Below are 26,415 nucleotides of genomic sequence, written 5' to 3' on the forward strand. Positions count from 1 at the left end.
AATTATTTACAAAGGATGTGCGCAGAAACCAAAAACGTCTCTATAGTTGTCCACCTTATGAGTCTTATAAATCCTTACTATTTAGGTATTTTGTATCTGCTTTCTTATTGATATTCTGATATCGCAAGTGTGTATTTCAGTAGGGAAATATAACTTAAATTTATTCAGTTCATGTACATTGTCCATGTACACTATTTCACACAAAAATAACCAACAACTATATATTTTTATTTCAATTAAAACAATAGCTGGAGCCCATAATTAACATAAACCTTATGGGTTGAGCTAATTTAGAATAAAGTTATACAGAACTCCTTAAAATCTTGTGGCAGTAACAATACAAGGGAAGAGCACAACTCACAGGTAGCACATGATACAGTCACTGAGCTCTTCCAACATTAATAGGTCACCATATGAAGCAAAGGCCACGGAAAATTGCAAAGAACAACACCTGCTTACTCAGTCTTAGTTTGCTATCAAATTATATGACAACAGCTATTTAAATATTTAATTTTAGAAAAAAATGTCACTTATATGGGTAAAGAGTAATATAGGCATTTAGCTAAGGAGAGATGTGACCAATGCCTGGACATCTAAGTCGGACTTGAACTGAAAAAATCCCAAAACCACAGCTTTTTATGTTAAAGATTGAACGTTTATTTACATTGTAAATCTGGGCTGGGCACCTTGCAGACCTTGCAGATCTTACTCTGAAATAGCCTTAGTGTACTGTGGGTTGGCAGCATTAGAGTTCTGTGGCATCTGTAGGGCCAATGGTTGCCATATCTATTCTGAATATGGAAATGAAAGCTGTGGCCTTACAGCTGTTGTCAAACTATGAGGAGGGAGGCAGTTGTAGTTCTAAAAGTACTAGGGGAATGCATGGTGGTTTTGTATTCATTTGTACAGAGAGGCAGCGTCTGACTGTGTTTTGTGATGGTATCATGTACAAAGGCCACATTTACTTGCATAGCATGTTTGTCACCAAAACAAAAAATACACAGAAGTACATGTGTAAAGACTTGTAGAGTTCCTCGCAATCTTTCTTCCGCTATTTCAAAATAAACTCTGCATACAAATACTGGTCTCATATGACTTTCTTTCCCAGCTTGGCCATGCGGATTCTTAATGCTGCGAAGACATGAAAAAAATATGATAAAACGTAAGAATTCAGGTTTTCAGCAAATTATCTAAGTCTATCGAACACGTTATCGAACACAACATACCTCGGTTATTTCCGGTAGCAAAATCAGAGATTTACATCTAGTTAGAGATTTGTATCACCCCAAGATTAAAAAAACATAATAATGAAAACATTAAATAGTTAGATCAGGTTGAAAAAAGACCAAAGTCCACAAAAGTTCAACCCCTCCAAATGAAACCGAGCATCCCTACATACACACATTGACCCCTCCATACACTCACATAAACTATATATACTCATACACTAGATTTTAGTATCACAACAGCCTTGTACATTGCTATTGGGAGCAACTAGCTAATACTGAAAGCAGTTCTCAGACCAGTTATAATTAAGGAAAACTCCAATAAAAAACATCTATGCTGCTTCCACCCGGTGCCCTAATGCAATATTTTGTTTTAGAAACTACAACCATCTTTTTTACATTCTTATTGATTATTGTTTTCTTTCTGCAGTTTTCATTCAGGTGTAAATGTTTTCATTCAGGTGTAAATGTTAAATGCTACAATAAAGAACAACACTGGCAACTCTGTAAACTTTTCTTACCTGTGAGTGAGGGATCTTCTGTACCATCATCTACTATATGTTTGGTTGGAATGGGAACGTTATTATAGCCTAAGCTAGCATCTTGTTCTTGTAAGGACATGGAGTTCTTGTATGGTAACTGGTTATTGAAAGTTATGTTTTGATTTGTTGGTTTTTTTATAGACTCTTGTGCTTTAGAAGGTGTAATAAATGGGTTTCGAATGACAGGAGAAACAGAGACAATTTTCTTGGTCTTTTCTTCTCCCCTTTTATCATCTTCATCGTCGTCATCAATTACAACTAGTTCAGCATGGATAACCCCTTCATAATCCGAAATTGGTTTGACATCATCATCATCTGCATGCTTATATCCCATAAAAATCATTGTAACTGGTTCAGAGTCATCAGCATAGCAAGGAGTGGCCTGAACAACATTGTAGTGCATATCGTCCTCCAAATTTAGGGATGGGAAACCAGTGTTGTAACCTCCCAAACTGTTGGGCATTTCCTCATGGTGGTTCCTTTGTGGGGTTAGCTGGTGATTGGTATGCTCTGACATTGTTTGATCTGGCCGATTGGTATGCTCTGACATTGTTTGATCTGGCTGATTAGTATGCTCTGACATTGTTTGATCTGGCTGATTAGTATGCTCTGACATTGTTTGATCTGGCTGATTAGTATGCTCTGACATTGATTGATCTGGCTGATCAGTATGCTCTGACATTGTTTGATCTGCTTGTGTTTCTATACTTGATTGGTTGTGAGAAATGTTTGACTTCTCAGGGAATGGTCCTTTAATCCGGGAGACTTCTCTAGGCACAGTAGGATAGGATTGTGCTTCCTTAGTTACAATGCCATTTTGAGTAACACCGATTTCAGAATGAGGTGAAGTGTGGCCATTCATTCTTGGAGAAATATAGCCCTTTTGTGTAGAAGAGCCATATGCATTAGAAAAAACAGGTTCATGATATTCAGTAGGAGACTCGGAACGTTTTTCAGTTGCTTTCTTTAAGAGGTCCTCTACTTCAACTGGAGCAAGTGTGTCAACTCCGTTCTGTATTCCTCTTCCCTCAGACTTCAATGCATATATAGACTTGCGGCCATCATCATAAACTTTCACACCGGAATCTTCAAACTCACTTGAGGGAACTGGTATGGTGGATAACACTGTGCTCTTTCCAGACTTCATGTCTTTTTCAACTTTTATTTCCATGGCAAACAATGCTGTGAGGGAAAGAAAAAGATTAATGATGTGATGCTAAATGGCTCTATATAACCAAGTTACTGTTAGGCAGATGGTTTTGGATGATGCCTTCTGGTGCATTTGCACGTTGGACATGTGTATATGGACAAAACATGACCACAGAGTTTCTGACTTTGATTATAGAGAGGCAGTATCTGAATTTGAATGTTTTTATTGCCCCCCCCCACAATTTAACTGTATTTGCCTTGTGGCCTGTCAGTCCACAATGTAAATATACCCCCAAAGTTTACCATTCGACATGTAGATATGCCAATATATCTGACAGCAGGGACAACAGGTGGATCCAAAATTGCTTATCTGTATGTAGCCTTATAAAACAAATGCAATGACAATTAAAGGACAAGGGACCCAGAATCAGATGAATTTACAATACTGCACAAGTCAAGTCTAGGGGTGACTGGGCATATTGGCACCCCCTCAGTGAAGTAGAGTTTTCTTGTCTATAAAGAATCATTTTGTCCAAACTTTGAGACACACAGTATACAGACAGTCAACCTTCAGCTAGAGAGAAATGACAAGGTTACACCCCCAAGTGAAATAGGGGTAGAAGGAATGGCACTTTACATTAGACCAATACTGTAAAATACTATCACACATGCTTAGATACACTATAGACAGGTTGCTGAGCTCTCACAAAGCACAATAGGCAGCAACCTTCCTTTCAATTCTCTGTAGTACTATTTATAATGTACTGTCCCTTTAAGAATTCAAATTCGACTATTTGCCATCTAAAACCTGCTGAATTAGTGTTTTAGCCTATGGGGGACCTCCTACTATCAATTTGTATCATTTGATGGACTTTTGATAAAAGAATTTTGTGGTTAAAAAACTCAAATCGAATTTCATTCGAATTCGATTCAAGTTTTAATTTTTTAATACATTTCAGTTTTTATGAACTCCCATAAACTCTAAATTCGACCCTTGATAAACATACCCCTAAGTGAAGGATAAAACAAGTAAAGTGATTTTGCCTCATTTATACAGCTGAGGTATACACATCAGGGTGGAGATGGTTGTTTTTTAAAGATCAAGTTTGTGTTCTCTAGATATTGTACCTTTTCTGGGCTCTTCACCATCCTCTTGTGTTTCACTTTCCATTCGCTTTACAAAGGATGGTTTATAAGATAATGGGAGGTCAGGTATTCCAGCATAAATATCATGTACTGGCTCTGTAATAAGAAAAGTCAATAAATATAACCATGTATTAAAATTGCAAAAGTCTAAAATATTAAAGTGCACAAACCTTCACGGACTTCTGCTTTCACCGCCTGGTAAAACAAAAAAGGCAAATGTTTAAGGAAGCAATGCCTTTGTAGTTCTACTTCCCAACCCTCTTACTCTTAGCAACCAATTAATTACCAAAATTACCTAAAATCTCAGCAACTCAGAGAAAGATAGTCTGAAAGAGTTTTAAATATGCTTTACATGCAAGCTGAGGTGTTTCACAGGGAGCTCCTTAGCTTTTTTCTTTAATACTTGATTAATCTCAATACCAAGGTTCTTTTCAATTATTTTTATTTACTTTTCAGCTTATTTTAAGTAGACCACGAATGATAGCATTATCTCAAAAAGTATGTATGGTCTATGAAAGAAAGGAAAGGTAGAAGACAGAATCAATAGCAAGGTTCAATACTATTCATTGAGAATTTTTGTATGCCAGTTAACTGGATTTGCACCATAAATGGTCCTTCAAAGCAAAGGGATGACTGGTACAGCTATGATAGAGATTTGCAATAAACAAGGGTACCTTTATGATATCCTCTGTAGTTCTTTCAACAGACTTCAGCCTCTGAAGCAGACACACTTCCCTGGTAGATATCTGAATTTCTTCTTTTTCCAGATCATCAATCTCTTGCTCAAGTCTGTAAATAGAAAATGCATTATGCCACCAATAGGTCATCTTGGGTCCATGCACTTCTGGAAGCTCCTTTCCTTGTGTAAAAAAGGTAAATTCATTTTTTTAATCAAAAACAGAATAACACCAATAGTTTACACATTCACAAAAATGAAAGGTCACTATCTAAGACAAACTATATGATTAACTGGTGGATACATCACAAATAACACTCAAATGCGATCAAGTGTGTTCAGCTTCCCATGGTTGTCACACCCTAAGGGGGCATTGCATACCCTGACATCAACCCTCTGCTCTTTGGATTCATAAATTCAATGTTTAAATGAACAATACAGACACATGAAGTAATCATCATTTCAGCCAACTTCCAGAAAATCTTCCAGCATGAGTAAATATAGATAATACTTTGTATTTCAATTAGTTGTGCTTAGGAAAAATATAACAAAGCGTTGATTATTATAGGACTGAAAATCTCTGGAATGTTACCTTTACTCTCGTTCTATGTCATGAAAATACAATCAATATATACCTACAGTCAGACAGATCGGTACAGCAGAAATAGTTCTGCAATGTATTATACCTGTTATTTGCCACAATACATGGAATATGAGCAGTAGTGATGGGCGAATTTGTCCCGCGTCAAAATTGACGCCGGAGACAACTTCGACGCTGGCGACATTGGAAGCCCATTAAGATCAATGGGTGTCCATTAATCGGTACCGATGAAACATGCAAATTTGTGCCTGGCGAATAAATTCGCCCATCACTAATGAGCAGTGCTAAATCCAAGTTCATCCACTTATCAGCTCTGGGGCCAAACAGTTTGTATGAATGCTAACCTGGAAAAATCCCAACTTGCATTCATTTATATTCTGCAATCTATGACACACTCTATCTTTCTCTGACCACGTCTAATTACATGTACAGGTTTGGGACCAGTTATCCAGAATGCTCAGGACCTAGAGTTTTCCAGATAATGGATCTTTCTGTAATTTGGATCCTCATACCTTAAATATACTAGAAAATCATGTAAATATTAGTTTGGATCAAGTACAAGGTGTTGTTTTATTATTACAGAGAAAAAGGAAATCAATTTTAAAAGTTTTAATTATTTGATTATAATGGAGTCTATGAGAGATGGCATTTCCGTAATTTGGATCTTTCTGGATAATGGGTATTTCGGATAACGGATCCCATACTTGTACTGGAAGGTGAGTTGCTGCAATTTTGTTCTGTAGCACAGCACCACTCAATGTTATTAAGTTAATAATACAGACTTAATATAGAGCAATAAAACGTATTTGTTCCTTAGAAAAAGATTAAGGGACAAGAAATGCATTTAAACAACCTTCTTCACAGTTAAATGGATCGAAAGTGAACTGTTGGTTAGCTTGAAACACACTCAAATAGAGAAGGGGGCATTTCATTAAACAGTGTTTATGTGTCTCTTTAATCAAACGCTGCTCAATTGGAGGGGAATGGTAAAAAAATAAAACCATAATAAGCCCTTTTTACAAAAAAATATCAATTATGAAAATTTCAGATGAAAAGAAAATGGATTAACTCTTTGTATCTGTCCATTTTTGTTTATTTTAGGCTCCAAAGAGATATAGACAAGGCAGTATTGAATTTGTAACTAATATTGAAGTGCCATGCTCTGAATGTGAAGGCCTGGATATGCTTACTTAGCGTTGGTATTCAGCTGTCTACGTAGGACCTTTAGCAGCCAGGTTGACATTCTCTACTATAGGAAATAATAGCAACCCAACTTTTGGTGCAGGTAGGTCTGTAGTAAGTAATTCAATGTTAATCACTTTATAAGTCTTTATAGTTGTTACAAGATGCATTTTCCATTTATATCAATCATTCTACACCCTTCCATTTGCATTTATACATTTCACAGCACAGAGGTTGTCTGGTATGTAAATAATATACTATTGCTAAGTGCAACAAGACAATGGAGCAGTAAGAAGCAAAACCCTACGTGCTTTAAGCAGCCATTTCGGCTTTAATATTTCCAGCCAAATATATCATTTTTACCATTTTTCAACTGCCTCAAATTCAGAAGATCCAGATCCACTGCATTGCATCTGCTGCTTTGATAACCGAGGAAATCCAAAGGCTTTGTATAGCAATATATTATAACTTTTCATGAGGTTGTGTGAAAATATTTTGCTCATGGGAAGAAGGATTATAATCGGCTGACAAGACCAGACATAGCATGACTATGTTTTTCATAAAGCCTACTATACATTTCATGAGACAACCACAATTATGTAGTAACAGTTGAGACAACAATGTCGATTGCCTTTGGCTAATCCATTTATTAAATATATCACAAATTATTATCTTGCTTAATCACTAATAACAGATGTCGGTTTTACTTGCGCATTGGTCGTGAGTGATTCCCACATTTCACAATACATTGGTTTTACTTGCGCATAATAGAGATGTCGCGAACTGTTCGCCGGCGAACTTGTTCGCGCGAACATCGGGTGTTCGCGCTCGCCGGAAGTTCGCGAACGTCGCGCGACGTTCGCCATTTTGGGTTCGCCATTGTTGGCGCTTTTTTTTGCCCTCTCACCCCAGACCAGCAGGTACATGGCAGCCATCAGGAAGCTCTCCCCTGGACCACTCCCCTTCCCTATAAAAACCGAAGCCCTGCAGCGTTTTTTCACTCTGCCTGTGTGTGCTGAAGAGATAGTGTAGGGAGAGAGCTGCTGCCTGTTAGTGATTTCAGGGACAGTTGAAAGTTTGCTGGCTAGTAATCGTTTTGATACTGCTCTGTTATTGGACGGACAGAAGTCTGCAGGGGTTTGAGGGACATTTAAGCTTAGGTAGCTTTGCTGGCTAGTAATCTACCTTCTACTGCAGTGCTCTGTATGTAGCTGCAGTGGGCAGCTGTCCTGCTTCTGATCTCATCTGCTGACTGCTGCAATAACAGTAGTCCTTGTAAGGACTGCTTTTATTTATTTTTTGTTGTTTTACTACTACTACTACTACTACTATAAGAGCCCAGTGCTATTAGTCTAGCAGTGTTGGGGAGTGGGACTGGTGTGCTAATCTGCTGCTCCTAGTAGTTCAGCAGCACCAACTTTAATTTTTTTTTTTAATATTCATTTTTTTTTATTTTACTTTTTTTTATTTTACTACCGCTGTAGTAGTGTATAAGTTGACCTTTTAGGCATTATTTGCCCTGTAGGCATTTTTTGCCCAGTGTGTTATTCAACCAACTGCCATCTAGCTGTGTGACCTTGTTCACATTCTGTCTAAATATCCATAATATTACCGTCTCCAGAAAAAACACCGGAGTGACTTTTTTCAAGCAGCCATAATATATTTTACGTAATCCGTATCCATCGCTGTAGTAGTGTATACGTTGACCTTGTAGGCATTATTTGCACAGTGTTTTCTTCAAACCGCCATCTAGCTGTGTGAGCTTGTTCACATTTTGTCTAAATATTGATAATATTATCGTCTCTAGAAAAACCACTTGAGTTACTTTTTTTCAAGCAGCATTCATATATTTTACGTAATCCGTATCCACCGCTGTAGTAGTGTATACGTTGACCTTGTAGGCATTGTTTGCCCAGTTTTTTTGGCCGCAGCCACTGAAGCACAGAGGCCAGAAAAAATATGCCATATAAATTCTGAAAATAGTCATTTTTTGCCATACGTTGACTCAACGTATATGGCAAAAATTACTATTTCAGCATTTATATGGCATATTTTTTCTGGCAACTGTGCTTCAGTGGCTGCGACCAAAAAAACTGGGCAAACAATGCCTACAAGGTCAACGTATGGCAAAAAATGACTATTTTCAGCATTTATATGGCATATTTTTTCTGGCAACTGTGCTTCAGTGGCTGCAACCAAAAAAACTGGGCAAACAATGTCTACAAGGTCAACGTATGGCGAAAAATTACTATTTTCAGCATTTATATGGCATATTTTTTCTGGCAACTGTGCTTCAGTGGCTGCGTCCAAAAAAACTGGGCAAACAATGCCTACAAGGTCAACGTATGGCAGTTGTTTAAAGAGAACAGTAGATTACTAGCCAGCAAAGCTACCTAAGCTAAAATGTCCCTCAAATCCCTGCAGACTTCTGTCCCTCCAATACAGAGCAGTATCAAGCAGATTACTAGCCAGCAAACTTACTATCATCTGTCCCTGAAATCACTAACAGCTCTCCCCCTACACTATCTCTTCCAAGCACACACAGGCAGATTTTTCAGATACATTTTTGCCCTTGATCCCCCTCTGGCATGCCACTGTCCAGGTCGTTGCACCCTTTAAACAACTTTAAAATCATTTTTCTGGCCAGAAATGTCTTTTCTAGATGTTAAAGTTCGCCTTCCCATTGAAGTCTATGGGGTTCACGAACCGTTCGCGAACCGCTCGCGTTTTTGCGCAAGTTCGCGAATATGTTCGCGAACTTTTTTTCCGACGTTCGCTACATCCCTAGCGCATAATACACAATGTTTCTGTTCCAGCGTGTCTTAAATAACAAAGTATCTACCACTGGGCATATTTTACAATCTGTCTATGGCAATTGTTCCTCTGATCAGGAATACAGTTAGCTGCAGGCTGTTATTTGATGGGAACTTGACTAAGATATCTCCCACTGTCCTGCTGGCCCAGTCTGACCCTAAACCCAGGGGGTGTTACATCTGTGTTGGAGGGAAACATCCCAGTGCACTAATCACTATAGTTTGGGCCCTGTCAGTGATTGGGTCACATGGACCCAATGGGCTCACTGCTTTACTTTGGGTAAGGGCCTTTTCCAAGGTAAGTGGCTGATTACTTTTCGGTCTACAAGCGTATTCATATGCTCAGCAGCCCTGAAAGAGAGAGAGTTGTTGAGCCAAATTTCCAGTTTACCAGGATACACCTAAATTAAATAGCTTTAAATAGAAAATGACATTGCGAACTTCATTATGTCTGCTGAAGTGTTATAGAGTCCTCAGTCACCAGGGTGTGTAACAGCTCACACTGGCTCAATAACCCATGTAGGATTTGTCATAACTGAAATGATTTCCCTTTGTGATTTCTTTTTATTACGTGAGCCTTCTAGAAATCCTTGCCTTCAGAAGATAAAGCCATTGTTAAAGGGATACTGTCATGGGGTAAAAATGTTTTTTTTAAACACATCAGTTAATAGGCATTGAAATCTGTTTCTCAAAAAAGCAAACAGATTTTTTTATATTTAATTTTGAAATCTGACATGGCGCTAGACATATTGTCAGTTTCCCAGGTGCCATCAGTCATGATGAACTTAAGTCACTCTTTACTGCTGTACTGCAAGTTGGAGTGATATCACCCCTTCCCCCCAGCAGCCTAACAACAGAACAATGGGAAGGTTACCAGATAACAGCTCCCTAACACAAGATAACAGCTCTCTGGTAGATCTAAGAACAGCACTCAATAGTAAAATCCAGGTCCCACTGCGACACATTCAGTTACATTGAGTAGGAGAAACAACAGCCTGGCCGAAAGCAGTTCCATCCTAATGTGCTGGCTCTTTCTGAAAGCACATGACCAGGCAAGACGACCTGAGATGGTTCCCTACCCACTAATATAACAACTAAAAAAAAATACACTTGATGGTTCATGAATGATATTTTATATGGTAGAGTGAATTATTTGCAGTGTAAATAGTGTTATTTAGAAATCAAAAATACACCATAAAAATCATGACAGAATCCCTTTAAACACACCAGACAGACACTATAAAACCCAAACCTCTACAACAACATCAGACACTTTATTTGCACAGAGACTTAAATGTGGCCACATCCCCATTACACCCAGACACAGGCCTGGATTTGTTGGGAGGCCACAAAGGCCCGGACCTAGGGCAGCAAAATATAATTAGGACAGCCACAGAATACATGAGATGCCAGACTTTCACAAGTGCTTTTTATTATGAAAGGCTGGCATCTTTTGTGGTGTCCAATATAGAGTTACATTTTTAAACAAAACTCTAGAAAAAATTTTTGTCTTTTATTTTCTAGTTTAAAAAAAATCTTTCCTCATTTGGTTTCTCAAACATACTGTAGTTCAGATAGCCAGATTGAAGTATTTTTTGCTACAATGTGATCCATTAGAATCAATGCAGCAACATTCAGCACCTTCCTTATAAAATATATATGTATTAAAAAAAGAATTCAAATAGGCCAGGTTTATAAAATTTACAAATATTATAAGCAACAACTAAAAAGTAATACAGGTATGGGATCTGCTATTCAGAAACCCATTATCTAGAAAGCTCCAAATTATGGAAAGACTGTCTCCCATAGACTTCAGTAGGAAGAAATTACCAAACACACGAGGGCAAGTGTAGCGGGGCGAACCCCTGCGTGTTTATTCACGTCAGTGATGTAACGTTTTGGGGGCGGACCCTTGGTTATTTCTTCCTACACTTTCCATTGCTACAAATTTATGCCCTGGCAACACCATCATCCAAGTGAAAGAACAATAAATCCAATGGAACACTCAAGGAAACCAAGCAGTCAATGTTTCTCTCTCATACAGGAGACCCAGGGTTCCCTATCAGGGAGAGGTAGTTGGTTTACCAACATTAAATAGAATAACCAACTCTTTAGTGTCATTCTAATGATGATAATAATTGTGGTGGTTAATTAATGGTACAACTTTACAGTGGGCATGTGGTGGGCACATGGGAATGCTTTACCCAGCACATAAGTTCAGGGGGTTAATGGCAGCATTCACATAGGATTAAGTTCTGTATAAACTATATAAAGTATAAATTATACAGTCTTCACTAGAATGCTTTCTATTGGTAGCATCCTTACACATACATTTTGCCCTCCGGCCCTGTAATGTTCACTACTAATAGTTTGCATCAAATTCATTCTGGACTGTGAGCTCCACAGAAACTGGCCATACAACAAAATCTGCCCCAAAACAATGGAAATGAGCCCTGATTCCACAGACATTTTGCTTAATGGAAGCACTGGAATATAGTCTGCTCACTCCTCACTGGGAAATAAAAATTTGTCTCTTTGCTGCAGGTTCTGACAAGTCTTCCTACCATCTATGGTGTATTATTTTTCTAGCAACCGAACATGCCCACAAACAAAACAGAGCTAAATGAAGGTTCTTTGTGTGTATTTAATATTATGGTAATTGATGCTTTAATACACAGCAGCGTGAGTCATTTATAGAACTAAAAATGGAAAAGATTCACATTTTCCTGTGTGAGTGATGCTTCCAGCCTAGTTACAGTGAGATTGTTGTTTCATTGTTTAGGCCACTGCAGCAAGCTGGAACGACGTGGAAATTGCCATATTATAGTTTCATGTGACCAGTTGAGAAATGTGGGGTACAGAGATCACCTCAAGTTTCCCTGTTTAAAATAAATCTAAATATGTTTCATTGAATCCATATACAAAAGCTTCCAGTCATGCAACAGTAATTGTGAGAGTTGCACAAGTACAACGTAGTTTACATTAATTTCTGAATATTGTCAGATCCAATATTATAAGACTATGATGAAGATGTGAGAATTTTTTACAATTGTTTTCTCAAGAGCTTGCATCCTTACATAAATATAGTAAGCCAATAAACATCTTATTAAAACTTTTTCTTTTTCTGAACTATGGCAAACGCTCCCCTAATAATGGAACTTAGTATGGCTGATACACTAACACAGGCACTAAGTTTTATTGTGTTTATATTTGTCATAGAGCTTCCCAATACATAATACAGTAATCGTATGTTAGTTATAAGCCAGTGCATTAGTCCAATAAAAAAGGATTGCTACAAAACAAGGTTTCGGTGATGATGCAGGAGTCTCTGCTGATCCCTTTAGAGGCATTTACCTATAAGTGCTGCTCTCTAGGTGTTTGATTTGTTGCTGATCTTCTTGATTCTGTCGGACAATGTCTTCTTGTTCCTCTGGTGATAGGGTACTTAATCCATCTAAGAGCCATTTTTCCCGAAGAGCCTTTTTCTAAAGGATATGAAGGCATATTAATAATTAAAGAAGCATTACACAAAGCACTTTTCCAAAAGCTACAGATGGTGAACAAATCCATTTCAGTACATACTGTATATATTATAGAGTTTTATTGTGGCCCATGAGGAGCATTTTGGCACAAGTAGAATTTTTTGTTTCTGTGACTCTGGGACAATGTAGCCTTAACAGATTTTATGTGGGTTTTAGGTATATAAGATTGCTCTGCTGTATTCTAAATCGTTAAAGCTTTATTTTGCTGCAATGGAATGCTTCTTGCAATAGGTATTTATTGACAAAGGTGTAATAATATTAATGATAATATATAGTTATACACATCTCTGTTCATGTAGCCAGACCAACAAAAAAAAGCTGAGCAGAAGCAATAGCCTGTACTAACTTTGGTACAGACATCTGCAAGTTGATTCAAGTCACAAGACTGCTGTGGTTATCAGCTGGAGGTCCAGTCATGGGTTGTACTCATATCAATAATGTGGAAATTACTCAACAATAATCTTCAGTTCAAATAAATCCAGTATCTCATCCTACACATATTTAATTCCACAAATAAGAACTAATGTACTGCTCCTGATGTAGGCCATTAACTGGTACTTGTGACTCGCTGGATGCCATCACAAGGCTAGTGCAGGAGCCATCAGAACATGCCAAAAGCTGCTGTAGCTGCGGCTAGATGCTACTCTATACCTCCAAACACTTTGAAATAAAAAAGCACATTTTAGACCACACCCCTGCTGTACCCTGGCCACTTCTTGTCATGACATTGTTCTACCAGAAACTGCACACCCTTATTGTTAAGGCCATTACTTTCAGGGATGGAGATTTGGGACTGCCTTGCTTAAATCTGGAATTATAGAGTGGTATGTGCTATTGTACATCAGGCCACTCTGAGCATCATAGTAAATGTAGCTCAGTTCAAGACAAATTAAAATGGAAAAACAGTAAGTATTAGGCTACACCCCTTTTCTGTGTAAGCAAATCACGATTGCTCCCTCTGCTAAATAGAGATAGACTGAACATCTTGTGTAGCCCAGGCTTTATGCCTTAGTCCAGGGGTGCCCAAGACGTTGATCGAGGTCTACCAGACAATAACTTAAAAATTCCTGGTAGACGGAAAAAATCATTGGGCAGAAAAAAATTGTTGCACATAATTAAAATTGTGACCCATAAAAGTCGTCCATAGACTTCAATGTACTTTGACAAATTGGGGATATTTATACATGGAATTGCCTGTGTGCCATCCTGCTATGAGTTCTTAAGGTAGATCCCATGATGGTGTCAGGTGGCAAGAGCAGATTGCGAGGTGACAAAGTCTGGGCACCCCTGCCTTAGTCACTGTCAGTACTTAATTACCTTTAAATGGTGTAGTTTTAATTTCTCTTCCTCAATTTTTATCCTCCTCTGGGCAATATCTTCTTGTATTTTTCTTTTATCCTAGAAAAAATCAAATACAGTTCATTTAGAGTATATGAAAGTAAAAATTTTCTATTGTTTGTGTATGTTACATTTAATATTACATTAGCAGGAATATGTGCATAGTCATAATCACTGTATATGTATTAATTAAGTGATTGTTGTAATGTGAAATAGTCAGCAAAAGCTGCGGTAATTAGCGGATGAGGCGTTATCAGTCATATATACGAGTCTATGATTAAGCAACAACAAAAAACGTTAATAAAATTGTCAGATTTAATTATGACACTGCCTGGAGTGTTTTCCATAGCTTTATGGCTTCGGAGTATATGTTCAAAGTACCAAGTGTGGCCCCATTCCAAAGACTAGATTTCATGTCATGTTGCCCAAACAGTAAAACAATTGTAACCATCCAACTGCAAAGGTGTGGCGCCATCTACACTTCTTTTTTGTGTGAGCAATAGAACATATATATTTCAACTTTAATCATTTAAAGTGGAATTTATTATTTTCAGCAGAACAGAAATGGGGCCTAGAACAGGAAACTGGTGACTTTCCATCAAAGGAATTATACTGTAACTGAATAAAGTAGAAGGAATCTAACTTAACATTGGATATTAAACAACTGGTAGTCAAGTTAATACTGGTAACAGCTGTTCTGAGCAATGCCAAGGCCAACAAGCCGATTTTCCAGTGCCTCATCTATAAACCCGTATGATGTAAGTGGAGAATGCTGTTGTGTAACCGGCTGCACGAGTACAGTACATAAAACCATGGCAACCACATTTCAAGTGTGCACAGATGCAGAGATATTTTGTACCCGCTCTGAATTCTGATCTTATTTCCTTTGTAGTTACAGTTCTATTATAAATAACCTAATTTTGTTTCTGATTTTTTATTTAATAAAACAATCTTTGAATTCTTGCATAAAGCTTTACATATTTAACTTACCACTATCCAGTATATCTCTCTCTGGCCATGTAACAGGCAATCGATGGACTTCAATAATGACATTACGTTTTGTGTAAGATATGAGGCAAGCACACAGACTGTGCCAACCTAATTCCCTTATAAATCTGGACTGAACACCAGCCTTATCTGACAAAGTGGGAAGAGGACTTAGATCTCACAATTTCTGAAAAGTCCTGGGCAGCAATTTGGGACACAGCTAAAAAAACATCTATATGTGCAGTTTCTAGTGAAAGAGCTTATATAATTATATTCCGCTGGTACTACACTCCAACCCGCATTAGCGGGTAACCCAGATCATTCAAACTGCTTTAGAGGGTGTGGGGACAGGGGATCCTTCTTGCACACCTGGTGGACTTGAACAATAGCTCAAGCATTCTGGAAAATGGTAGCGACTCTGCTCTCTGAGGTTTTGCATTGCTCTTTACAAGCAACACCACACACATTCCTATTAGGAATGAAGATCAGAGCCATACACTCTCCACAATCTTGCAAATTAGCCACTCACATTCTTACAGCAGCAAGGTTTCTATTAGCAGTGAATTGGAAAAAAAACAAATATTCCAGGGTGACAAGCATTGATATCAAAGGTAAACTGGATCAGAGCAATGGAATCCATCAGGAGTAGACTTCAAGATAGAAGCTACGAGGGGGAGCTGGAGTGGCATCCGTGGGCCCAGCACCTGGGCAACCTGCAGGCTAGAGGCACCACTGGTTGAGCACAAGGTGTTTCAACCTTTTATTTATCTAGAACCTGATAACCTTTCTTTCTTTTTCCCTTTCCTTTCTATTTTTCCGCTTCTCCCCCCCTCCTTTATTCAAACCCGCCACTACAATAAATAATGACACAAAGTATGCTGAATCAGGAATGTTGGGACAAGAGGAAACTCACTCTATCATAGATAAATAATAATGTACAAATAATATGTCTTGCTACTGACTAATGATGCCATCAGACTACAGTTATACCTAGCAAGTTAATCCTTTGTTCAATTTGCTGACAATATTCTTTTCTCTGGCTATTGGAAAATGAATGAAACATTTAAATGAAAATATAGGTTTGTATTAAAAGCAAATGTTTTATAGCAGATAATGTATTCCCTACTGTAATTTATAAATACATTATGTCACCTTGTAAAAAAAAATAAAAAATTTGGACTGAAGCTGTAATGGCATTGAGCAGTACATTTGACTATGATCTACGAGCAGGTAATATTACAGATCTTAGAGTAAATAAGGGTTTCAAGTCTTTGAAAGTCAGTGAGAGACAAACAATAAAGCATATTCATAGTTGGGTTTTATTCAGGAAAAGGAATGTCACACATTCTCAATAAGTTAAAAAATTGTAGGAGTAGTAAACAGATCAGAAACTGGAATGCAGCATATTTACACCTACTACGTGAATTCCATCAGCATATGCCAATGGAAGGTAGAAAGAGGCACACAGTAAACATCCCAGACAGCAGCTGCTTGAAGGCAGAGGAGATTTCTATATACTAAACCATATGCCCTATCTGCTTTCAAGGCAGCAGCTGCATGGGAGGCGTTTGTGATCATTCATAACCTACAAGGCCTAGATATTAGATATTCTAGTAGAAATATACATGTTAAAGTATAATGTACTTTTTAATTTTGCTAGGTTATCCTTAGTTAGGCTTTTCATGAGCCTTTAGCTTTTAGTGTCAGGTGCTGATGAAGGTGATGTTTGGGAGAGAGTAAAATGAAAATGTATTTTGTAAATGGCATAATGTTGGATTTGAACTGATGTCACTGTACTAGTGTGGGAACAAAAAGAGTCAACAAAAGAGTGTTATAACACACAGAAAATCTTATTATAATAATTTATAATAAATATATTAATTGTAATATGATCATATAATTAATAATAAAGAAGCACTAAGGAATAATAGATCAGGACCACATGAACAACAACTCACCTGCTGTAACCCTATGCTATGTAGCCTGTTATGTTTAGAACAAGGCCACTCTGTATTGTAAAGACTAGGTGAGACCCTAGACCTAGAGATATATGGGAGAACAGGAAAGATATCAAAACAGGAAGCAGGAACTATTAAAAAAAAAAAAAAAACCTGCAACAACCCCCATAAACAACAATAAAACCTAACATTATTTCCATCTCATTGATATATTTAAGTTTGCTTAGATAAAAAACACAGAAATGCAAAATAGTAAAAAGTAAAAAACAAATGAGGTTAGAGTTACTATTGGCAGGGCACAAGTGTAAGATCACTGGGGGTGCGCTTGCCAAATGCCAGTTATTCAGTACAGACGGAACATTAAACCTAAAATGCAACACATAGAGGCACATTTATTAAAGGTCAAAATTCGAATTCATGTGCGTTTTTTAAACTCCTTTAAATATGAATATACTTGAAATTCGATTGGGACTCGCACGAATTTTACAGACTCAAATCGAATTCGAATAAACTTGGTTGACTTGAATGTCAGGAAGGCTATTAACATGTCCAAACTGGTCCCTGGACTTCTCTCATTGACTTATACATGAACTCAGCAGGTTTTAGATAGCGAATTGTTGAATTCGAGTTCTTAGGGCCAGAGTATGGTAAATCTAGGAATTCTAATTAAAACTTGAATCGAGTTTGGATAATTCTCAATTCGAATTTGAGAGTGTTTACCTTTTTGAATTCTGCCCCTTTTTGAATCACTGAATCACTAGCTAAAAACCCATTGGAACCATCAAAAAAGCCTGTGGGGAAACATATTACGTTAGGCAGCAACAGAAAACAGCAGGACTGGTGGGTGTCCTTGCCTTGGGATAGCCAGCTAATTCCAGCATAGCAATAGAAATCATATGGTTGTTAGTGTGAGGAAGGACTGGAACAACATGGTATAAAAGGTTGATGGAAAATGGATGGGATTATTTTACAGGTGCTGGGATTCGAATTCTTTCCATTGGGTACAAATGCTTTCCATGCTCAATAGTTGCTATTTCTGGATTCACAATATACATATTCTGCTCTTCTGGGAAGTACATACTATAAAGCTGCGCACATGGCCAGAGAATGTCACCCAGACTGAATTTCAATTAAAGCAAACTGAGCCAACACCTGCCCATGTGCAGGCACAATCTGCTTGGAATCAAAAAGATTCAAGTTTTGACCCGGCTGTAAATCTGTTTAGCCAATGACTGCACTGACATGTGTGCACAATAGTCAACCAAAAAGTCTGCCTTCGTCACCCAACGATCTGGGCATTTGTCCAAAGAGTGGTGTTGTGGCAATTATAGTCTTTTATATTTAACCATTTCTATTCTAATCACAACTGTTTGGGTTTGTTGACACTTGACAATTGAGAGTGGTATTGTGTTGCATTTCTTTAGTATAACATGTTTACATGCTAACATGACAGCCTAATGATGTTACTGATGACTAGTCACCCATGTGACCCATGTGAGGGACTTTTTTCATTCCAGCTTGGGGTGGGCTGAATTACACTTTGTATATGTGGTATATGGTTATTCTGGTTTTATCCCTCCAAAATATCCTTTGGAATATAATTTATTGTATTAATCCTGCAAATAATTCAAGGTATTAACCCTCAAATAACCCCATTTCTTTTGCGAGTAAGCTGAAAGGCTTTCACAAACAGCTCTTGTTATTTTTTTCTCATATTTTTCATAATTTATTTGGAAGTTGCTCAACCTAATATTATCTTCTTGCTACAATCAACACACTGATGCTGTGAGCAATTGACAGATTTCACCCTCTGTGGCTGATTCTAGCATGAGTCAGCAATTTGCAATTCAACAGCTGAGCAGAAATATCTGTCGGATTTAGGGACCATGCAAAACAAACTATTTGAATATAAAAAAATATAATAAAACCTATTAGTGCCTCCAAAAGCGTTCGAGCCAATGAAAAATTGTCCTTTTATTGCTGGCATCCAAATCCTTCAAAATGCATGGTTTTTAAGACATCTTTATTGAATGTTAATTTGAAGGTAAATTTTAATTATTATTTGTAGGAGTTTTTATCTAATGGACTGATATTATTTATCCACTTCAGTATCACATCATGTTTCATCTTCATTGGTCTATACATAGGAGCAGTTTTTTTTTGGTAGTTTATAATCTTTTGAAATATTGTTAATCTTCTTGGGGCTGCTACAAGGTCTTTATATTTTTAAATTAACTTTTAGTATGTTATAGAATGGCTAATTCTAAGCAACTTTTCCATAGCCGTCATTATTTATTTGTTATTGTTTTTTAATTATTTGCCTTCTTCTTGGACCCTAGCAACCAGACTGCTGAAATTGCAAACTGGAGAGCTGCTGAATAAAAAGCCAAATGATAAAAAATAAAAAACAATTGCAAATTGTCTCAGAATATCACTCTCTACATCATAATAAAAGTTAACTCAAAGGTGAACAATCCCCATTAATGTGCTGCTGTACTCCAAGGGGCAGATTTATCAAGGGTCGAAGTGAATTCGAGGGAATTTTCGAAGTAAAAAAATTCTAAATTCAAAGTAATTTTTTTGGATTCTTCGACCATCGAATAGGATACTACGACTTCGACTTCGATTCAAAGTAAAATCGTTTGAATATTCGACCATTCAATAATCGAAGTACTGTCTCTTTAAAAAAACTTTGACTTCAATACTTCGCCAAATTAAACCTGCCGTAGGGGACCTTCTAGAGCAGTTTTCTACGTTTTTTGAAGTCGAAGAAAAATCATTCGATCAAGGGGTGAATTCCTTCGAATCGTTCGATTCGAAGGATTTCATCGACTTCTTTTTATAACAGTTTATTCTGATCCCACCACAGAAGACGTGTACAAATGTTCTGCTTATGAGTAAAGCTTAGCAGGTTAAAAAGGCAGTTAGACACAAAAAATACTAGACTGAGTTGGAGGATATATGGCTGCAATAATAAACTAGTAGGCATTTTGCTTTAACTTTGTATAACACAGATGAAAACATATTAACTATGCATTTTTTATAGTAAAGGAAAATAAAACCCCCACTGATCATTTTTACAATTTACATTCATTTTCTGTTTTTAGTTCTTTCTAAAATATTTAGACTACTAATAGCAGGCTTTTGATTTAACTGAGAGTCAGAAACCCTAAGGTTAAGTGAATCCAGGAAGTGCATACAAAGTGGTTAATGAGCATTATCACTTTCGGCCTTCAAAGAGAGGTTTTGTGCGGAAGCCTGCTTAGCAGTATAAAAGTGTTTAACATGGCTAATAACTCAAGAACTGCGAAAAATGTAAAATGCATACAAGCTTACATCAATTATCTTTTTACGTTTATATCCCCATTAATTAGATCAGTTGTGGGCACATAAACCTCTGGTGGATGAGGTACTCAACATTTTATTTAATCAAATCAGAAATGTGATAACACTTAAAGGAGAAGGAAAGGCTATAATTAAGTAAGCTTTATCAGAAAGGTCTATATAAATATACCAGTAAACCCTCAAAGTAATGCTGCTCTGTCAAGAGAAACACTTCATTTCTTTCCTTCTATTGTGTACATATGGGTTTCTGTATCAGACTTCCTGTTTTCAGCTTAAACCTCCAGGGCTAGGGCTTGAGCATGCTCAGTTTGCTCCTCTCCTCCTCCCCTCCCTGCTGTAATCTGAGCCCAGAGCTATAAGTGAGCAGGGAGAGACTCAGACAGGAAGTGATGTCACATCAAGATAATATGGCAGCTGCTATCCTAAACAAACAGAGCTTTTAGAGCTGTTTACTCAGGTATGGTAAAACATTCTGCAGAATAAATATATTCTTTATAGCTTGCACTATTGGGGCTAATCCATTGGCAATAAACTGCTTCCGTGGCTTTCCTTCTCCTTTAAGAAGGTTAAATAGATAGATACTTTTCATGCCAGTGACAGACACTTCATCTGAGCCTCTGTAACTCATGACTGTACAGCTTGAGCAATCACTAATTTACAATTATGTAAATATAAACCAGTGCAGTGACAGTAAAGGGACTTGAGAACGCTGTGCAGGGAGGATTCTAAATGACAACCCACCTGCATAGTAAATTAACCTGAGTGGGCCCCAGTCTTAAAATATCCTCAATTGCAAACACTGTTGCTTAAACACAACTCCCACCATTCCAATACAATGCTGGGAATTTCAATTACAGCAACAGCTGTAGAGTCACAGGTTGCAATTTACTGTTTCACATATGCATTTGGACCCAGTGGGTTTTTCTTATTTCAGCCAGGGGAAACATCTCCTTGGCTCTTTCCACTTCCCTGTCAACAGCCTGTTACCAGCCATGGCTATGCACAGTTTTTCAAAAAAGTGAAGAATGCACACTCAGTAAAAATACAATCCGTTTTATTCCATAATAGATTTTACAAAAATATAATTCCATAATAAATTTTGCAAAAAATATAGGGACCACAAGCAAAGGCCCTACGCGTTTTGACCATTAAGGTCTTCATCAGGGGAAAAATATACAAAAAGAAAAGGAGAGTCCAGTGAGTATTGCATCTCACACAGGGGCGTAACTATAGAGGAAGCAGACCCTGCAGCTGCAGGGGGGCCCAGGAGGTATAGGGGCCCCACGAGGCCCTAATTCATATACAATTTCAATAAATATTGGAGAAACAAGTCAACCTCTAAACATTTTGGGGGCCTGAAAAATAATTTGCTGTGGGGCCCAGTAATATCTAGTTACGCCACTGATCTCACATGTGTTTGGCTGGGAGTGCGCCGTCTGACCCCTCTTGTTTTTGGATGTCTATACACAGTGAACCTACCTACAGAAAAGGATTTTACACAGTATAAAATGTCTTCACGTCTTTGTAGCTATAGAAACATTCATGTGCACATTGAGCAAAACACAAAAGATGGTCTATAAGGAATAAGAAACATGCATTTCAGTATTTCTGTCTTTTTAATAACCACACTCTTTATATAATGAAGGAGAGAATGTTCTCAGAAAACTATTATTAACCACCTACAGTTGGTGCGTGATTATCTCTAGGAGGCAGGTAAAATAATGATTTCTCCATGTAGTGACAGAATAATGAACACTTGAATGCTAAAAGTGTTTTTTGCAGTTACGTGTTCTCTTTTTAATTTACAGAAAATAAGAAAAAGGAAACACTTTTTTCCTGTAAGTTAAAAAGGGATCAAATAAGTGCAAAAAACAATTTCAGTGTGTGTATGGGGGGTGCCCTCATGGATTCTTGGCATGAGGCCTCAGCTTGATGTTCGGATTATACCTGGTTTATATATTAAACATTTCTGTAACTCTTGGATCTGCTTATAGAGACCATGTTATATACTTGTCTCCTCTAGTGACCCTTCTGTAAAGACAATGAAGGTGTATATGGGTTGTGCGGCTTATGGTAAATGTTATTGTCTTTAGACAATAGAAGGCTCATTTGCAATGGTGGCAAATGGGACAATATGCAGACAACAGGAGAAAATGGCAATGGTTTTGTGCACAGTAAGTGACAGTATATCTCTCCACCCAAAAGCTGCACCTGCAACTCATAGGCAAAACTCATTCCAGTTGCATTCTGGAAAAAGAGAGAATAGTACACCTAATAAAACTAAATAACATAAAAAATAAATAATGAGGACCAATTAAAATATAGCTTAGAATAGGTCTGTCAATGATAAAGTTAAAGGGGCAGTTTATCCCCTATTTCAACATTAGTTTAAAGGAATAGTAAAACTAGCAAATGAAAGTCTTTTAAAGAAATGAAAATATAATGCATTGTTGTGCTGCACTGGTAAAACTGGTGTGTTTGCTTCCGAAACTCTGCAATCGTTTGTATAAACAAGCTGCTGTGCAGCCATTCAAAGTTGAAAAAAAGGCACAGGATACACAGCAAATAACAGATAAGCTCTGTAGTATACAATGGGATTCTTCTGAACCTATCTGTTATCTACTGTGTATCCTGTGCTTGAATGGCTGCCCCCATGTCTACACAGCAGCTTGTTTATATAAACTATAGTTGTGTTTCTGACGCAAACAAACCAATTTTACCAGTGCAGGTCATCAGTATATGTTATTGATATTCCTTGAACTCACTTTCATTTTTACTGTTACTGCTCCTTAATGAATAGGACTTGTGCAAAACATAATTTTTGGTTTTTTTTATTGCAATAAACAGGGCAAAACGTTCTACTTTCTGATTCATACAAGCACAATACAAACAAATCACCAGTACACAAGCCATAATATAATACACCTCTCCCTTCCCCCACTTGCAGCCTGAGAGATATAGAGCAGCTTATTATATAGTGGGTTTTCAACTGGCTAGTGATTTGTTTTCATTGTGCAGATATGATCCAGGAAGTAGAATGTGACTTTAGTTTCAATTTCGTTTCAGATTTTGCTATATTTAGTGCAAGAAATAGCAAAAACACAGTTATTTCTTAATTAATAAAATAGACAAAAAGTATGTTCAACCCTGTTCATTGGACTCATGTAGGAGCCAGAGGGTGCAGGGCCAGTTTATTGTTAAAGTGAATGTCGATTTAAAGGCATGTCATTACCCAGGAATATCTCTGGTTTGAATATATGGATATAGCAGTGGATAATTATTTAAATCATTACTATGCTGGCTGTTTGTAGGTGCCATAACTAGTAGTAATAATCAATGTTTTATGTATCCAGTTACTACCATGGCTTTATATTTGTGAACTCTTCATTTGTGTAGGGCTTAAGGCCCATATGAGACACTTTAAGTAAATCTTAAAGCCAGCAGCCAAGATCTCGGTTATCTGAAATCTGCTACAATACAAAGATAGGAATCTAAGTTACTGCATAATGAATGGAAACTCCAGAAGTGTTTTATTGTTTTAGTAGGAAATGTAAGCAAATCATATTATCGGTGGAGGGGGGTTGCGCACTGCATAACAAGGCTGCACATGAGTGTTTTGCCCAATGCTGTCCCCCAGTAGAGAACAGTAGCAACCAAAAGCCCATTTTCACTGCTGCTAATGCTACTGACTGAGAAGAACTGTGTGTTAAGCACATAAAACAGACCTCTGCTAAGCAACACTCAAACCAACATATATTGGGTGGAGGTCCTCTTGGTGCTTGGGTTTACCTATAGCTCTTCTCATTCAGTAACATTAGCATGAGATAGAAGGGCAGTTGCAATAAAAAAAAAAACGAGGGGCATCCAAACACTCTAAAACCCTTCAAGAATCGCCAAAAATAGTATAAAACCCCATATTATTGTATTAGATAAAAAATCAATATCTCTGCACATTTTGTGCCTTCCAGGGCACCTAGTCATGGGCATTTTAATGTTGCTGTCAAATTCTCCAGCTGTATTATAAGGCCCAACATATAAGAACATTTTGTTGAGCTTTTATATCTCATTGAACCCCAATTTGTGAGAAAAGTCATATACAGTATCACTGATTGCTATGTCCCTCTGCAGTTCCCTTTTCGTATCTGTTTTGCCAGAAGGCAAATATTCCCCATTGATGGCATCTGAATAGCAGCACCACCTTTCATTTCTGTTGCAAACAAACCATCTGAACTTTTGAAATGTTTGTTCCAGGAATGGGAGTGTTTGTGTAATTTTGCATAAGACCTACTGCAGTTAACCTGGTTATGTCACAACTGACTGCCAAGAAGATTAGAGCCCTCTGACAAGCAAGTTAATTCTACAAATGAAACTTGCCAAAGGGATATAATCCAAGCTTGTTGTGTACACATAGCTTAAGTGCTTAAGTTCTTTAAGTTCTTTAAATACACAGAAGCTTTTAAATTTAGAATGATATACTGTATTCAGTATATATTAATATATTCATGTAAGAATGTTATTTATATTAATCTTTAGCAAGCTTGTGCAGGTTTTAAATGAAGCTTACATCTGCATGATACCCTAAGGTGGAACCCTGGTAATTTCAAAGAAATATTATTTTAGCGCTTTTTTTTTTAGTCCATATTTTGTGTTTTTGATCCCTAAATCTGTGTCATGGTGGCAAAGCAGCTAATAGTTTGTCAACAAGATTCAGCAGGACCCAGCCAGTACAGAGAGGTTACTGCTAAAATGTGTGTGTCAATTAGGAGGTTCCATTGCAGAAGTAAATAAAGTGCCCTTTTGAGCATCTCTGTCCTGCCACATCCTACACATAAGGCTTTGTTCCCAGCTGCTATTTGCCCAGTAGCATGGGCACAATTCTAAATTATTTTATACAAAACAAAATAGCCCCATTCATTCTGTTGTGTCACTAACAAGCACTAATAACAACCAAACACACACACATAATAAATGCCACATTCATAACTGAAGATTTATTGTTGCAACAATATAACTAAGGCAGACTTTGGCACTTTAGCTGCTGTAGAAATACAATTTCCAGCAACCCCCAGCAGCTTAATAATCTCTGGCTTTGCATGACATACTCTATTTAAGAGTCAAAATAACACCTGCACTTTACTTACTCATATAATAATATAAACAGTAATGTCTAATAGTATAACATACCCAACTCTACAAAATCCAACAACTAAATATTAAAAAAAAAAACATAACAACATATAACAGAAAAATAATTGAATTGAAGAAAACTTTAAGGCAAAAAGTGCTTTTATACTTTAATAGGTGAACAGAAATTCTACACTTTGGCACTTAAGCAGAGAATGACCCTGTGCCCTTCAAACAGACACATTAGACCTTTAACATATCTATATTGTCTGTTGTGTGGCTCTCTAAGAGCTTCAAGTCAGCTGGTGTATTCCTGGATTTAGCCGGCAGCTTGGAAAGCCTAATCACCTCTCTATAGACTGACAACCATGCTCTGGATTCTAACGCATGTGCTCAGTTCCAATGAGCTCTTAATTCCCACATGTCTGCACTGTGTATAAACTCCTTTATCTCTTTTAATGCAAGGAATCCACTGAATAGAATTTACATTTCTATTTGACTGTAGCCTACAAATATGTCAAATGTATAATCCAACGAGAAGGAAAAAACTTACAGTTATAGCCTGGAGTCTCTCCTTCAGCAGCTCAGCTTCTTCCATGTTACAGGGTTAAAGCAAAGCATTCAGGGTTAACAGAAGATGGAAATCGCTGTACAGAGGAGGGCAGGAATGTTGCTGCAGGTTCTGGGACAGATCCCAAACTAACATAGAGAGGAGTGGAGAGTTTCTTAATGGGCTGAAGCAACTCTAAAGGATCAGCCCAGGCAGGCACATGTACAGTAATAAGG

The 26,415-nt window shown here is 37.4% G+C and overlaps 1 protein-coding gene and 1 long non-coding RNA gene across 2 annotated transcripts; one reads left to right on the forward strand and one right to left on the reverse strand.

The window, feature by feature from the left end:
- Positions 1-207: 207 nt before the first annotated feature.
- On the reverse strand, positions 208-26,415 carry palmd.S (palmdelphin S homeolog). The gene is made up of 8 exons (XM_018260991.2): positions 26,183-26,415; positions 14,195-14,275; positions 12,690-12,820; positions 4,738-4,852; positions 4,234-4,258; positions 4,046-4,159; positions 1,748-2,950; positions 208-1,131 (listed from the first exon to the last, which is right to left on the reverse strand). The coding sequence occupies exons 1-8, from the start codon at positions 26,225-26,227 to the stop codon at positions 1,088-1,090; spliced, it is 1,758 nt and encodes a 585-aa protein (XP_018116480.1). The 5' UTR covers positions 26,228-26,415; the 3' UTR covers positions 208-1,087.
- On the forward strand, positions 4,743-15,083 carry LOC121393325. The gene is made up of 3 exons (XR_005960982.1): positions 4,743-4,936; positions 6,442-6,625; positions 14,770-15,083. It is a non-coding gene; the product is annotated as an uncharacterized LOC121393325 (long non-coding RNA).

Source organism: Xenopus laevis, chromosome 4S (genome assembly GCF_017654675.1).
Source record: "Xenopus laevis strain J_2021 chromosome 4S, Xenopus_laevis_v10.1, whole genome shotgun sequence".
NCBI lineage: Eukaryota > Metazoa > Chordata > Amphibia > Anura > Pipidae > Xenopus > Xenopus laevis.

Bases quoted from the DNA above. Each gene is read 5' to 3' on its own strand.
- palmd.S (XM_018260991.2), bottom strand. From the start codon at position 26,227: ATGGAAGAAGCTGAGCTGCTGAAGGAGAGACTCCAGGCTATAACT. The intron at 12,821-14,194 runs GTAATTAAGTAC...CATATCCTTTAG, and splicing joins TAAAACTACACCATTTAAAG to AAAAAGGCTCTTCGGGAAAA. The intron at 2,951-4,045 runs GTACAATATCTA...TTTCCCTCACAG, and splicing joins TGGTGAAGAGCCCAGAAAAG to CATTGTTTGCCATGGAAATA.